The sequence below is a fragment of the Hippocampus zosterae genome, chromosome 12 (assembly GCF_025434085.1).
Source record: "Hippocampus zosterae strain Florida chromosome 12, ASM2543408v3, whole genome shotgun sequence".
Taxonomy (NCBI): Eukaryota; Metazoa; Chordata; class Actinopteri; order Syngnathiformes; family Syngnathidae; genus Hippocampus; species Hippocampus zosterae.
This window is the reverse complement of record NC_067462.1, coordinates 8482582-8496264: the sequence shown is the minus strand read 5'-3', so window position 1 is coordinate 8496264 and position 13683 is coordinate 8482582. Positions and strand designations below refer to the sequence as shown.

At 44.7% G+C, this 13683-nt stretch overlaps 1 protein-coding gene across 2 annotated transcripts in view; it reads left to right on the top strand.

Annotated features, from left to right (window-relative positions):
- The window catches only part of col4a2 (collagen, type IV, alpha 2), a 47029-nt gene extending 33375 nt beyond the window's left edge, over positions 1-13654 (top strand). The window contains exons 10-48 of one of the 2 annotated variants that reach the window (XM_052082382.1): positions 342-395; positions 534-569; positions 654-692; positions 823-894; positions 978-1022; positions 1111-1158; positions 1241-1276; positions 1345-1389; positions 1885-1945; positions 2119-2232; positions 2432-2581; positions 2674-2745; positions 2835-2983; positions 3046-3118; positions 4936-5042; positions 5127-5310; positions 5682-5726; positions 6017-6091; positions 6188-6286; positions 6375-6596; positions 6943-7104; positions 7174-7344; positions 7436-7579; positions 7701-7826; positions 7911-8092; positions 8194-8257; positions 8341-8415; positions 8515-8622; positions 8714-8821; positions 8913-8984; positions 9121-9246; positions 9343-9459; positions 9706-9867; positions 9988-10086; positions 10177-10323; positions 10504-10620; positions 10915-11106; positions 11188-11474; positions 12407-13654. In XM_052082382.1, the coding sequence (XP_051938342.1) occupies positions 342-395; positions 534-569; positions 654-692; positions 823-894; positions 978-1022; positions 1111-1158; positions 1241-1276; positions 1345-1389; positions 1885-1945; positions 2119-2232; positions 2432-2581; positions 2674-2745; positions 2835-2983; positions 3046-3118; positions 4936-5042; positions 5127-5310; positions 5682-5726; positions 6017-6091; positions 6188-6286; positions 6375-6596; positions 6943-7104; positions 7174-7344; positions 7436-7579; positions 7701-7826; positions 7911-8092; positions 8194-8257; positions 8341-8415; positions 8515-8622; positions 8714-8821; positions 8913-8984; positions 9121-9246; positions 9343-9459; positions 9706-9867; positions 9988-10086; positions 10177-10323; positions 10504-10620; positions 10915-11106; positions 11188-11474; positions 12407-12661 (4440 nt within the window). In that variant the 3' untranslated portion in view covers positions 12662-13654. The remainder of the gene's footprint in view (positions 1-341; positions 396-533; positions 570-653; positions 693-822; positions 895-977; positions 1023-1110; positions 1159-1240; positions 1277-1344; positions 1390-1884; positions 1946-2118; positions 2233-2431; positions 2582-2673; positions 2746-2834; positions 2984-3045; positions 3119-4935; positions 5043-5126; positions 5311-5681; positions 5727-6016; positions 6092-6187; positions 6287-6374; positions 6597-6942; positions 7105-7173; positions 7345-7435; positions 7580-7700; positions 7827-7910; positions 8093-8193; positions 8258-8340; positions 8416-8514; positions 8623-8713; positions 8822-8912; positions 8985-9120; positions 9247-9342; positions 9460-9705; positions 9868-9987; positions 10087-10176; positions 10324-10503; positions 10621-10914; positions 11107-11187; positions 11475-12406) is intronic. The other variant, XM_052082383.1, reaches the window with a different exon arrangement.
- The last annotated feature ends 29 nt before the right edge of the window (positions 13655-13683 follow it).

The following is a 13683-nucleotide window of genomic DNA, read 5'->3' as shown; positions in this document are numbered from 1 at the left end:
TGTTGGCACTTTTTTGCTGTCCCTTTTCTGAAATATAGTCACAAGAGAGGACAAAAAGTCACCCAAAAATTTGCAGAAATGTTACAAAGCTGGCAGCACAGCAGAGTTGCAGCACCTGCTCGCTGCCTCGCTTGTACCGTCCACATCTAAACAAATGCACCACTTTCGAAATAAGAGCACACGTATTAAAGGTTTTGGTTTCATAAAGGCTGCGAGGGCCAATCAGAAACTGGTGTTGGGCCAGATGTGACCCAGTGACTGTGGTTTGCTCAGGTCTTCTCGATATTGTAGTGAAACAAGTTGTAGACTTACCTATTGACTGTTGATGCGATATTTAACAGGGCCCCCCTGGTAACCGAGGATGGCAGGGAAACCCAGGGATCCCAGGACCAAAGGTATAACAATATAACCATATCAAAATGATAAATATGTTCACAATAACATGCATGCACTTTTGCATATTTCACATTGTGTTCATTTTAAGACTTCTTACATGTCAGGGCTAAAATGTTGCTGTTTATGTTTTCTTCTAGGGTCCACCAGGGGCACCGGGTCCTCGTGGACCAAAGGTAACTTGGACTCAGGTGTTAATTTTGCATGTAAGACCTCTGACATTCAATATGCTTCATTGGCACAATTTGTTTTCTGCACAGGCCGTGACAAATGTACTAAAGGGGATGAAGGGCGACCAGGTTAGGCGAAGTCTCCTATCCATTAGATGCCTACTTCAAATAAGATGACTGGTTGAGTAAATATGGTCGATCAATTTCGTATTCTTTGCGTGTGTGTGTGTGTGTGTGTGTCATCGTTCTTGCACCACAGGGGGATACTGGACCCCAAGGACTCCCAGGAAACTCCACTTATCCCCACAGTCAGCTCCCTTTCGGACCCTTGGTGGGTACATTTGCTCCAGTGTCATTCCTTTGCCAAGAACTGTGTCTTGATTGGAAGGTGTGAAAATATCCACATCATTTCAGGGTGCTCCTGGACCTAAGGGCGTGAAAGGAGAAGCAGGTGATCTGGTAAGTGTTCGCCGCTGCCCCTTGCACTTTATTCCTCTTATTTCATTACTTTGTACATCAAGGCAGTGTTATTGTTGCTTGATTACAGGCTGACAACAAAGGCGAAACGGGAATTACGGGCTTCCCCGGATCACGCGTGAGAACTTTTCTGTATCTTCAAGTCAGATCTCTTTCAGGCCAGAGTTTCACTTTATCCTCATCATTGGACTCATTTGTAGGGTCTACCTGGTGCACCTGGGAGGCCTGGACCAAGGGTAGGCTGTATGGCACACTCAATGATGAGGTTGTCTAATACAATGTCATTAACGAGTCTCCCTTTCAGGGAGATGTGGGGGACCAAGGACCAATAGGCAGACAGGGTCCAAAGGTGAATATTTTCATTTTGATTGTGAAATTCAACACGAATCAAAGTGACATCATTCAAAATTTGCATAAAATCTTTGTGTATGTAAAAAAAAACAACAACAAAAAATCATCCATGACAAAATTTTGCCGCTAGTGCCGCTATGTACAAATGAGGGAGCATCCGTTGGCGACACGCTAAGGCATTGAATAAAATTACTTTGACGGGGGAAGATCAAGAATTGATGAGTTGTGCAAACCGGAAAGAGAAATTGTTAACTTTAGAAAATGGGCAACAAAATAAAAAATACAGAGGAAAGATATTTTTCAGGCCACAAACAAGTAGGATTAAATCAACAACATACATGCTCGTGGCAGCCAAGTAAGACACGGCACCTCAATGTCAAAAACTTTTTAATGATCAGTTAATGTGCTTAATAGTATGGCTACCCGTAAAACGCACCAAAACTGTTTTTTTGTGTGTGGAGAATACATGAATTGTGCCAATTTTGTATTTCAGGGAGTGCTAGGCGAAGCCGGGGAATTGATTTCATCTGGATTATGGCCCTGGTCCTCATCAGGTATGAAAATAGATTCCAAAGAAATAATCAACAAATCAAGAAGTCACCATGTTTATTTTGACATTTGTAATTCATTTAGAGCAGCCAATGTACTGATGACTTCTTTAAAAAAAAATCTCAGATGCCAACAATGAAAGCTGGATTTGTCGTTGTTTGTTTTTTAACCTTCAAAGCTGGTGCCCTTGGTCCACCTGGTGAGCAAGGTCCCCAAGGTGAGAGGGGACCAATAGGAGATCAAGGCATTACCGGGCCACCGGGACGTACAGCTTCGTACCAACAACAACAAGGTTTGGGCTACCGGTTAAAAACAAAAAAATGATGACAATACTGCTTATCAAATAAGTCACAACAAACATGTTCTGGATACGCCATATTTCCTCAAATAAATCACAACTGAAGTTGTTGCCTAGTTGGAAAAAAACTAAACAAAACCAAAAAACGTTAAGCCAGGATCAAAAGTTAAATGTACTGTTTTAACTCTTTCAGTGTTTGACTACGCCGGCCCATTTGGAAGAAAGGGGGAGCCAGGCGAGAAGGGCCAACAAGGGGAGCAGGGAAGTCCTGCTGTCAGTGCAGGACTGCCAGGCAACCCTGGTCGCCCAGGTTCTCGAGGTCCCCCAGGGCCCAAAGGATCATGTGAGTAAAGGATCATCATCATCATCGTGGATTACCACCGTGGGTTGGGACAGTCAGATTAAAGGTCCAATGTTTCCGCCTGACATATCAAGGGGGAGATTTCTTCAAGGGGTCTCCTGGTGGTAGAGGAAGGCCTGGAAATGCAGGTTTCAAGGGAATCAAAGGTACTATTTTTGAAGAAAATACAAAACAAAAAACAAAAGGGGGGGTTGTTTTTGAATTTACGGTGAATCTGCTGTTTCTGTCTTTTTAGGGGATCACGGGCAATGTGAATGCACCGTGAACTCTCCACCGGGGCCAGCCGGGCCCGTTGGTGATGCTGGAGATCCTGGGATGACTGGAGAGTTTGGACGGGAAGGTGACACTGGAGACCAGGGCCCCGCGGGAGTGGATGGATTGCCAGTAAGAGAAATCCGACATTGTTCAAGTGACTGCTCACGTTCCATGATGATGTCTTCTTGCAGGGAACTGCGGGGCTCATTGGTGAGCCAGGTCCAAGAGGCAGAAAAGGAGACACAGCTGTGGCGACACTAAAAGGTGTGCTTCACTTTTAGATTGCAATGGCCATAACAGGCTGAAGAGCCGCACTGGATATAATAGCGAATAGCTTGTTGAATAAAGGAATGAGGTTGAAAATATTTCAAGAATGAAATGTTCTGCCCTCCTGTTTCTATGCCGTAGCGGAGGTCTTCGTACATGTCGCTCAATTTCCCACAGCAGATTCTTGTCCCTCTCCTTTCAAGAGCAAAGTGGATGAGAGTAAATTCATAGAATTGCTAATAGTTTTAGGCGAGTCATAATTGCATCTCAATGGATTTAAGACATGATTAACCCTCGTAGTGCACCGCTTGCGATAAATGTAAAATGATGTCTGAATCAAAGGCAAAGGCATTCAGAAAAATACGAGAGAGCTGAAACTTATGGAGGGGTTCTAAAATGGCCTAAATTTCATGACGTCACCGGCTGATAATTCTCAGGCATTGCAGCAATAATAAAAAAACGTTTTGATACCTTAATCTTCACAATTTACATATTTTGCACCATAGAGACCCATTATAATTCATATTTTTGAATGCATCGTAAACCTAATGTGTAAAAATGCATTTCACACGATTTTTACGTCAATCGCTTTGTTTTCGCTTGGACAGATGTATGCATGCCATATTATTGGGTTGAGGTCATTCCAATTGTGCAACTTTTAGATGGCGCCAGAGGATCGCAAATGAGTTTGTCTTTTTGCAGGAGGCTTCAAACCAATGCATTTTCCATGAACACGTCCGGTCGGGATTGTTAGTAGGGCTTGGTTGGGACCTCCAGACACAATTTTTTTTTCCCTTTTGCAAAAAATAAAGAATAAAAAATCCCAAAGAACTAATAAAAACTATATATGTATGGATACAATACAATACAATACATACATGCTGATTTCTATAGCGCTTTCACAACAGCGGCAGCTGTAACAAAGCGCTTTACAAAACAGTTAACATAAAGTAAAATAATAAACACAACACATAACATAAAACACGGACAGTCGTGCAGTCCTAACCACTTTTCCGTCACACGCTTTGTTGTTTGAAGCGGTTTGAGATGAAAGAGGAGAGAATCAAAGTGTCTTTTAACCAGTGGATCAGAGACGTCATGCTCAAAATGTGCACACGTCGGCTACAAGCTAAGTTTCAAAGTCAACAAGAAGCTGTAGCATCCATTGACGAAAAAAGACATTGGTTAACTTCTCCTGTCCCATGGAAATCCATTTCAATTCCAAGCGGCGACTCACGGTTCCAAATACGCATCGGCGCTCTTCGCCAACGCTCCTCTCTCCTCATCCGAAAACTTCAGCGGCCATCCATCCAGCCGCACCGACGCCGACTGTCCAACAGCGCTGACATAGCCACTGAACAAATCGGGGTTGTGAAAAATGCTGCCCATTACTGGCGCAAAAAACACAAGCGCCCCAGGTCTGTCCAGCACCGACAGTCAATGGCGCCGACATTCCTCCCAATCAAAATCTAGCACAGATGCCTCTGAACATTTTGAGTGTTTGAAAAAAAAATAATGTTTTTATGATACAAAATACATCATTACAAAAATTGTAAAATGCGTAACTTAAGGCCTTTTTAATTTGGAGCACACAAGGGTTAATCAGCAATCAGACCCACACAATCGACACTGTGTCAATATCACTGGGGAACACAATTGTTTTTGAGTTAGGTCTGACAGCTGTTTTGAATTCATTTTGGAATCGAAAACTGATCTAAATACAGCTCATCATGTTATAGGGTTGCAGGGTGTGTGAAAGGGTTACATTGTTGTCCAGTGTATTCCTTTATGTGGATGCAGTATAATGTCCGCAGGCTATCGTGGAGACCCTGGGGTTTCAGGGCAAGATGGTGAACTTGGAAAGCAAGGATTGCCGGGCAGAGTCGGTCTGCCTGGGTTCCCTGGCAGTCGCGGTCTTCCAGTGAGTCCAGTATCCATCCATTCCCAAAGTAGTCCTCAATCATCTCCGTAGGATGGTGATACCAGGTGTTCTTTATGTCAAAAGGGAGACGATTCCAAAGGAGAGAAAGGAGAAAAAGGTTTCTCTGGTGTACCAGGTCAAGCTGGTGCACCTGGGCTGAGAGGAGAGCCAGGGGCGGAGCTTGAGGGTCTCAAAGGCCAGCCCGGTTTGCCCGGTGATGAGGGTCTTGATGGTTATCCTGGAGTTGCAGGAACACCCGGCAGCCCAGGTAAGAGGCATCCAATTGAGTCAATGACACATACGCTCCACTGTTGCATTTGATGCTTCATCTAATTTTCTTTTTACAGTCTTAACACTTATTTTAATCCTCAAATAAGCTCTTTTCAATGCTTTTTGCAACAAAAAAAACCAAAAAATAGATTTGAAATGTGGTTTATGGCTTGAGAATTAAAAGCAAGGCCGCATGATGAGTATATCTGACTGTTGTACTGTTACTTTTCCTCCAGTGCCTCCTTTGTTGCAGGGGGTGCAGCATCAAACCAGCTCGGGCTGAGCTTGTTTGCAAAATAATGCTTATGCTTCTGAATAACTCTTGTACCGAATGCCTCTCTCGTTCTCCCTCTCTCTCGCGACTGAAAGGCGGCTGTAGTCCAGCAGGAGATGGAGAACAATGGGATGTAACAGGTAGCGGGTATAAAGATGTTTTTAAGTCTATTTGTGCTTTGCCTTGTGTGCATGACTTTTTTTTTGTAGAAGTGAATTGCTTTCAATTTGACGATAAAAATACAACTGTGTAAGTCACTATTATAAAGATAGTGCTATTGCATCTATGAACACAATCCACGCTGGGCACCAGACAAAGTCACTATATTACTCACTATACAGTTTGTTCAGTATATAACTATGATAAAAAAACATGAGTTAATTGTAATTTCTTTTTTGTTTGTTTGGGTTTTTTTTAACTTTCTTTTTAGGTCCTTGTGGGAGTTTCCCAGGCCCTCCTGGACTGCCAGGTTCTCCTGGACCCAGAGGATTACCTGGTCTCACAGGTAAAAACCAGAAGCACAAGAGAGGTCGTCTTCTTTTTTTTTTTTTGGACAACGAGTTTGCTGGATTTACTTTTATTTTCTCTCATCAACTATTAGGTCTTCCAGGTGATAAGGGTCTGCCAGGTCTATTTGGACTAAAGGGAGATAAAGGAGAAAGAGGAGACTATGGCCCAGGTGGGCAACCTGGACCACCAGGTAAGCTTTATAGCTCTGCAGTTTGTGAAACCTAATATTTACTACCCTGCCAGATTGTTGTATGAACTCCATTGGTCCCTTGTGATAGGTTTTTCTGGTCCCCGCGGTGATTTGGGCGTGCCGGGCAGAAAAGGGACCGTTGGATCTCCAGGTGCGCCTGGACTATCCGGAAGGATGGGAGCACCCGGGGATAAAGGTGTCCACGGGGAAGTATTGGGCGCATCCCAGGGACCCCCTGGTGACCCAGGACTGTATGGGCTTCAAGGGAGCAAGGGTTTCATTGGAGATCAAGGAGAACCGGGCTATCCAGGTACATCACATAGTGACAATTTCAGCACTAATACCCATGAAGGAATCAATATAGCAAGGTCAAGGTCTCTGACACTACACAATATAGGTGAGGGATTTGCAAATTGCCTTAGCCCCATCCATCCCCAGTTATAACCTTTCACACAAGTACAAGACAAGAAAAAAAACTGCTTTGACAGGCAGCGTGGAAGGGGGTTTGGCTTTGACAGACATTTCATGTTGGTTCCAGTTCTACAAGGCACGAAAGAAAAAAAAAGCCAGGGAAATGCTGGGAAGGGGGGGTGTAAACTTCGGTCGACCTTATGGTTTTGTTTTTATTTGATGTTGCATTCTGCCTATCACTCCAGGAATGGGGGGCATGCCTGGTATGATTGGTCCCAAAGGAGGCATTGGCCTTCCAGGCCCGCAAGGGTTTGAAGGAAGTCCTGGACCACCAGGCAATTATGGTTACCCTGGTGATCCTGGCAATGCTGGACCACCAGGACCACAGGGTGCTGTCGGACAACCAGGTGACACCCTATCCATGAGTGCAATCTTTGAAACATCCTTGTTTGTATCTAACATACCCTGTTATCCAGGTTTAACTGGTCAAAGGGGAACAGAAGGAGATCCAGGAGCTCCGGGTCTCTTTGGAATCAAAGGTATCCCAGGGGAACCTGGTAACTATGGGGTTCTTGGGGAGAACGGCTCGCCAGGCAACGCAGGATTGCCTGGGCCAGATGGAAAACCAGGACCTCCAGGAATGAAAGGTCAGTTCCACAGATGTTCATTTCTGTAACATTCTAACCCAAATGTCCAGGATTTGAGCATTTCAATAAGGCACTGCTTCTCAATTTCAAGGTTACAAAGGGTCCCCTGGCATGGCTGGCTTTGGCGGCGTCTCTGGTAATACAGGCATTAAAGGAGTCAGTGGGATAAAAGGAGACCTGGGATTGCCAGGACAAATTGGCCCTAAAGGAGTGACCGGCAAAACTGGAGAAAAAGGTGCAGGACCCGTCTTTTCTAAAATGCAATCTCAGCCGTTATTTCAGAATTGTTGCTTTTTTTTTTTTTTTTTTTTACTCACTCTCATTTGCTGATTAATCATTGAATCATTGTTTGTCAGGTGATCGCGGGTTAAGGGGCCCACCTGGTGAGAAGCCAGAGATCCCTGCACAGATGATAGTTGACATGAAAGGAACCAAGGGAGAACCTGGGGACCGAGGAAATCAAGGTTTCGTCGGACCAAGAGGTGAATCAGATAGTCGCCACAGCACCCCCCAAAATGTTGCAATTTCTTCCTTATTTTACTTCCTTACACAATGGATTTCCACAGGCTCAAAGGGCCTTCCTGGTGTTCCGGGCCGTGAGGGAGGTCATGGCTTTCCTGGAGAACCCAGTCATGAAAAGGGTTTCCAAGGGGATCCGGGTGCACAGGGGCTACCAGGGTTAAAAGGGATGCCAGGATATATTGGCAGTCAAGGAATTTCTGGCTTTGACGGGATGAGTGGTAAAAAGGTGACTTGGAATCTTTTGTTATTTATCAAATGTAATGTTCCATTCTAACATCATACATTGTTTGTCACAGTCCATTTGTAATGTCTTTTTCTTGTTCAAAGGGCGTCAAAGGAAGTCCCGGTGCCTATGGTGCATCAGGAGACAAGGGCAGGAAGGGAATCAAAGGTGTAAATTCCGAATTGACTTACAACTGAATAATATTTGTTGACAATAGTTCATAATTATCTGATATTTTTATATGATTCAAGGTGAGGGCGGCCCTCGCATCGACATTCCAGGGGCGACTGGATTGAGAGGAGAGGTTGGTTCTTCAGGAGACCCGGGTACAGCAAACTATAATTCATGCTATATTTGCTGTAGTGTGTAGTGGCACTTCTGGTGATCACTGTCCTGTTATTAAAGGTTTGGTTTCGTCCAAATAGGTCCAAGAGGATTACCTGGGGTGGATGGAGAGAGGGGACTCCCTGGTTTTGATGGTATAGAAGGGAAAAGGGGGCAGTCAGGTGATGCAGGTGATGTGGGGTTTCCAGGTAAGAGGTTTGCCTTCTCGACCTTATTATTCTATTTTACACCGAATTAGATTGCAGTTGTATTCCATTAAATTGTTTCTATAATGTGCAGGATTCGATGGACAGAAAGGAACTCCCGGCAACCAAGGTTATAAGGGTTTTGCTGGGACACCCGGAAAAGTCGGGCAGCCAGGTTTCCCAGGCGTTCCGGGAACAAAAGGTTAAAGGAACAGATCAATTTATTTGTGCCCTTTTTCAGCAGGTATGAATTTTATCCGTCACATTCCTTCTTTATTTGCAAATGTGTGCAGGCTTCCCTGGTCTCACTGGTCTTTATGGATTAGATGGGCTGAAAGGACAAAAGGGTCTCTCGGGAATCGCAGGTATTTTTGCAGAATGCTTTACCATAATAATGAATAGCCAGTGTTCCGGTAACTGTCAAATCCGATGCTTCAGGGTTCCAATTTGAGGAAAGCCCTTGTGGGAGTTGAACATTGCTTCTGGTTGCAATCTTGCTAGGTTTGGATACTACTGGACCATCTGGCAACCCAGGAACCAAGGGAGAGAAGGGTGATGATGGCAACACCAACAACCAGGCGGGTGTGCCGGGCGTTGCGGGTTCGAAAGGCTTCCAAGGAGATGTTGGTATGTTTCTGTGCCACTTCCTCAACTCGCAGCTGAACGCTGTGGTTTCATGTGAGCAACTGGGCTAATGACTGTACCCATGTTGGATCTGTTCAGGTGACCAAGGTCAGCCTGGACCATCAGGAAACCGCGGGCCTGTAGGACCTGATGGGAAACCAGACCGACAAGGACCCCTTGGGGATAAGGGCATTCCTGGACCACGGGGATTCCAAGGTAAGCACATACCGGTTCAACAACCAAAAGCATCATTATTGCCATGGCTGTTTATTTGAATGCTACTTAAAATACTCCTGATGGAGCTCCTGACACATGGGCCTAAAAATTGGAGAGGCTTACAAGCTTATGCGTATTTATTACAATTATCCAAAATGTATGGTTTCAGTACAAGCTGCAAAGAACTACTGACAATAGTTGTGAATGGTAATGCCGCAGTATTTTTCCTAAAATAATGTTTTGCAGGTTACCCTGGAACCAGAGGGGTTCCTGGTTTCGATGCCTCACCTGGAGAAAAGGGTATAGCTGGAACATTTGGGCTTCTCGGAGTCCCCGGTAGGAAAGGGTTCAAAGGAGACCAAGGTTCAGGCGGCTATAGGGGACCAAACGGAATTTCGGGGAAGAAAGGTAGAGTATGCTTACATTGCCAAAATTACCGCAGAAGAAATCCACATCCACCACACTCTTCATGATATATCGTAGTCATCTACATCAAAGTGAATTTGTAGTTTCGTGCATTTCTGACAGGTGAGAAAGGGGAACAAGGTACAATGGGGACTCCTGGTCAGATTGGGGCCAAGGGAGAGAGAGGACCATATGGCCCCAAAGGAGATGCTGGACCTCCAGGTAAAATACTAATTAATTGTATGAAGACTTCCGACTGGTTAGTGTCCAGTTAATCCTAGTGTTGTCTGAAATGATCTGTTTGGGCTGCAGGTTTACGTGGCTTGCCGGGAAACCAGGGTCCACTTGCAGAGCAGAGCATAGTCCCAGGAGAGAGGGGCCTACCTGGACGACAGGGTATTCAGGGACCGAGAGGTATTCAAGGCGAATCGGGACCACGGGGACCCCCTGGGGATGCTGGTCAGTGTTTTTTTTTTTGTGTTTATTTTGCAACACTGACATTTGCTGTGATATTCTTTTTCAAGAAATTATGGAAACATTTAAATTCATTAAAACAAACTAATCGTTTTAATTCTGTAATATTGACAAATATTCGAGTTAATGAAAAAGATCAAATTGACAAGCTCGGTTACTTTTCAGGTTTTATTGGGCCCATTGGACAGAAAGGCATGCCCGGAATAGGTGGAACACCGGGAACGCCTGGGTTCCGTGGAGAGGCAGGTCAAGTGGGCCACGCTGGTCTGCAAGGCATGGAAGGTACGTCTGATCGGGGCAGATGAGGATTAGTGTTAATAGTCCTGGATTAAAGGATTGAAAAGTAGGTGCAGTTTTATGCAGAGAACTGGTTCTTGTTTTGTAAAAGGTTCATTTAATTGATAAACGGAGAAAAAGCCGTAAATGATCAACGGATAGTTGAGAACAACGGAATGTCTCTTTTTACTCTTGTTTGATTATACAACTGTCACATTATAGTCAATGTGGTTGTTGGGGCTTCAGGGAGCAGTTTGTGACAGTTTGTTGATACAGTATTTGCATTATGTTTGGTCAAAGGTAACCGGGGTAAACCAGGTGTCCCCGGCTTACCTGGCATGCCCGGCCGCAGTGTCAGCGTGGGTTACTTGCTGGTGAAGCACAGTCAGTCCGAGAAGACTCCCATGTGCCCAGTGGGCATGTCAAAGATATGGGACGGATACAGTCTTTTGTACCTGGAAGGCCAGGAAAAGGCTCACAACCAGGACCTTGGTGAGTGTGGTGAAACGGAAGTGACGTCATCCTTGATGAATATGAAATCGAGGCGTATTACATTTGGGTTATTCTCATCAGGTTTGGCTGGCTCCTGCCTTCCTCGCTTCAGCACCATGCCCTTCTTGTACTGCAACCCCGGCGACATCTGCTACTACGCCAGCAGGAATGACAAGTCCTACTGGCTGTCCACCACCGCCCCCCTGCCCATGATGCCCGTGGAGGAGGGCGAGATCAAACCCTACATTAGCCGCTGCTCGGTTTGCGAGGCCCCGTCGGTCGCCATCGCCGTGCACAGCCAGGACATCACCATTCCGCAGTGTCCCGCTGGATGGCGCAGCCTGTGGATTGGCTACTCCTTCCTCATGGTAAATAGTGTGTAATCTGATGAGATCCATGATACGAGCTCTATCAAAACTGCGAGCGTAGACCTCCGCCAACGGCTTATAGCCGGAACGAGAACAGCTAACCTGACATGCATGCTTTTTAAACATCGAAGGAAGCCGGAATACTACCCCTATGTTTGTACCAAACCAAAAGCATCAATATGAATACATATATTCTGTATTAGGAGACAAATGTCGTTCAGTGTCCATGAGCCGCAGCCTGGTGGTTCGAATCATTAAGTCGTATTGTATCATCGAAAAAAGTGCACATTGCTAGCTTTATAAGGTGACTAGCAGAAAATGATTCCTTCCTATTTTAGCTTAAAACCACCAATATGATTATGACATATTACATACATCTTTTCTTCTTTTTTACCCTTTTCATCGAACAAAAGGCATGTATACTAGTACAGAAATGACGGGATATTTTTTTCGACAATATAGTCCTATTTTTTGGGGGGGGTGATGACATCTTTTTCAAATGTTGCAGTGATCATTTTTCCACACAGTTACTGAAGACTCACTTGCCCTAAAAGCGCCTAAAAGCCACAACTAATGTCAATTAGCCACTTAAAAGCCAGCTGCTATCCTGAAACAACAATATTCTCATTCACAAACTCCCGGATCACGCAACAGGCCAGGCCCCGCTTTTCAAAGCCACACACATTCAAAGGCACAGATACAACAGTCTGGAACGTGAGGATGGTGGCCCCAAGTGGACAAAAATAATACCTGCACCTCACATGTATATGTTGTATCGGCGTTATGCATAAGAGATTTAAAATACATACAAATATACTCTAAATTCATAGCCACTACGTTGGGGATTTTAATCATGATTACAGAATACAACAAATATTACACAAATCCGTCACCACCAAATGAATGAAAAATGACTGACCTCTTTCTCGCAGCACACGGCAGCAGGTAATGAAGGCGGGGGTCAGTCGCTGTCATCGCCCGGATCGTGTCTGGAAGACTTCCGGACGTCGCCGTTCATCGAGTGCAACGGCGCCAAGGGCACGTGTCATTACTTCGCCAACAAGCACAGCTTTTGGCTCACCTCCATCGATCAGTCTTTCCACGCCGAGCCGGCATCAGAGACGCTCAAAGCGGGCCAGCTCCTGTCGCGCATCAGCCGCTGCCAAGTCTGCATGAAGAACTTGTGAAAGATTCCTTGTATAATTTTGGCCACGAAGCTCATATACGCAGTGACTGTTTGGTGCCTTGAGAAACAAGTATGTTTGTTCTAAATGTGTAATGGTGCTTACTGTTTTAACTTATTACCTCAGGCAATCACACAGAGACTGTTCATTGCTACTATTGCACTGCATCCAACCTGATCTTTAAGCCACTAACTCTTCTTGTCCACCAGGCTTTCACTATTCTTATGCTTTTTGATGACTTCCAACGAGTCGTTTCCATGTCATAGGCACTTCTATTACCTGTAACGCTCATTGCAACCCACAGAACGCACTGATTCTATTTTTGAGGTTAAGCGTCTGCAGTACATGAACTTGAGTGCAGCGAAATGTATTTTCAGGCTCACTTTCCACTTGACAAATCCGCTAATGATTAATTCACCTGCCCAGCGGATAGTACATAAACAGCCGGGATCCAAGGTCCTTGGGTAACCTTGTCCTTATCAGGAGACTTTGCCGTTTTTATGAAGCCATCCAAGGACAGAGATGGGCGACTGCAGGGCAACTTGATTAGTTTTCACCAACTCAAAATTTCTACAAAAGTGGACCCCCAGATCTGATTTTTTTTTTGGGTTGTGTAACCCCCAATTTTTGGTGGAAAACGGATTATCAGCGGTTTAGGGGATGATTAAAAAAAAGAAATTGTTTTTGCATTTGTATCGCATTTCAATGACCGTCACTTATTTTTGCTGTTCGTAAACTGATCCAATGACCGCTGAAGAGCCATATTCCGCTTATGAACAAATTTGATGCAAAGATTGAAAATGTGTTCTCGTTTGTACGTTATGAGCCCTGATGGGTTGTTTTTGTGTATGGTAGGTCAGATCAAGTCCTCCGTATAAGGCACGGTCCATTTCATCCCAGTTTGGAAACACACCGCATAATACTTGTTTAAAACAACACTTATTCATTGAACTACATCATTATTGCATTATAAAAGATTAAATGTTGTTTCTAAAAGTCCTCGTGTGATTTCATTACCGAACCGC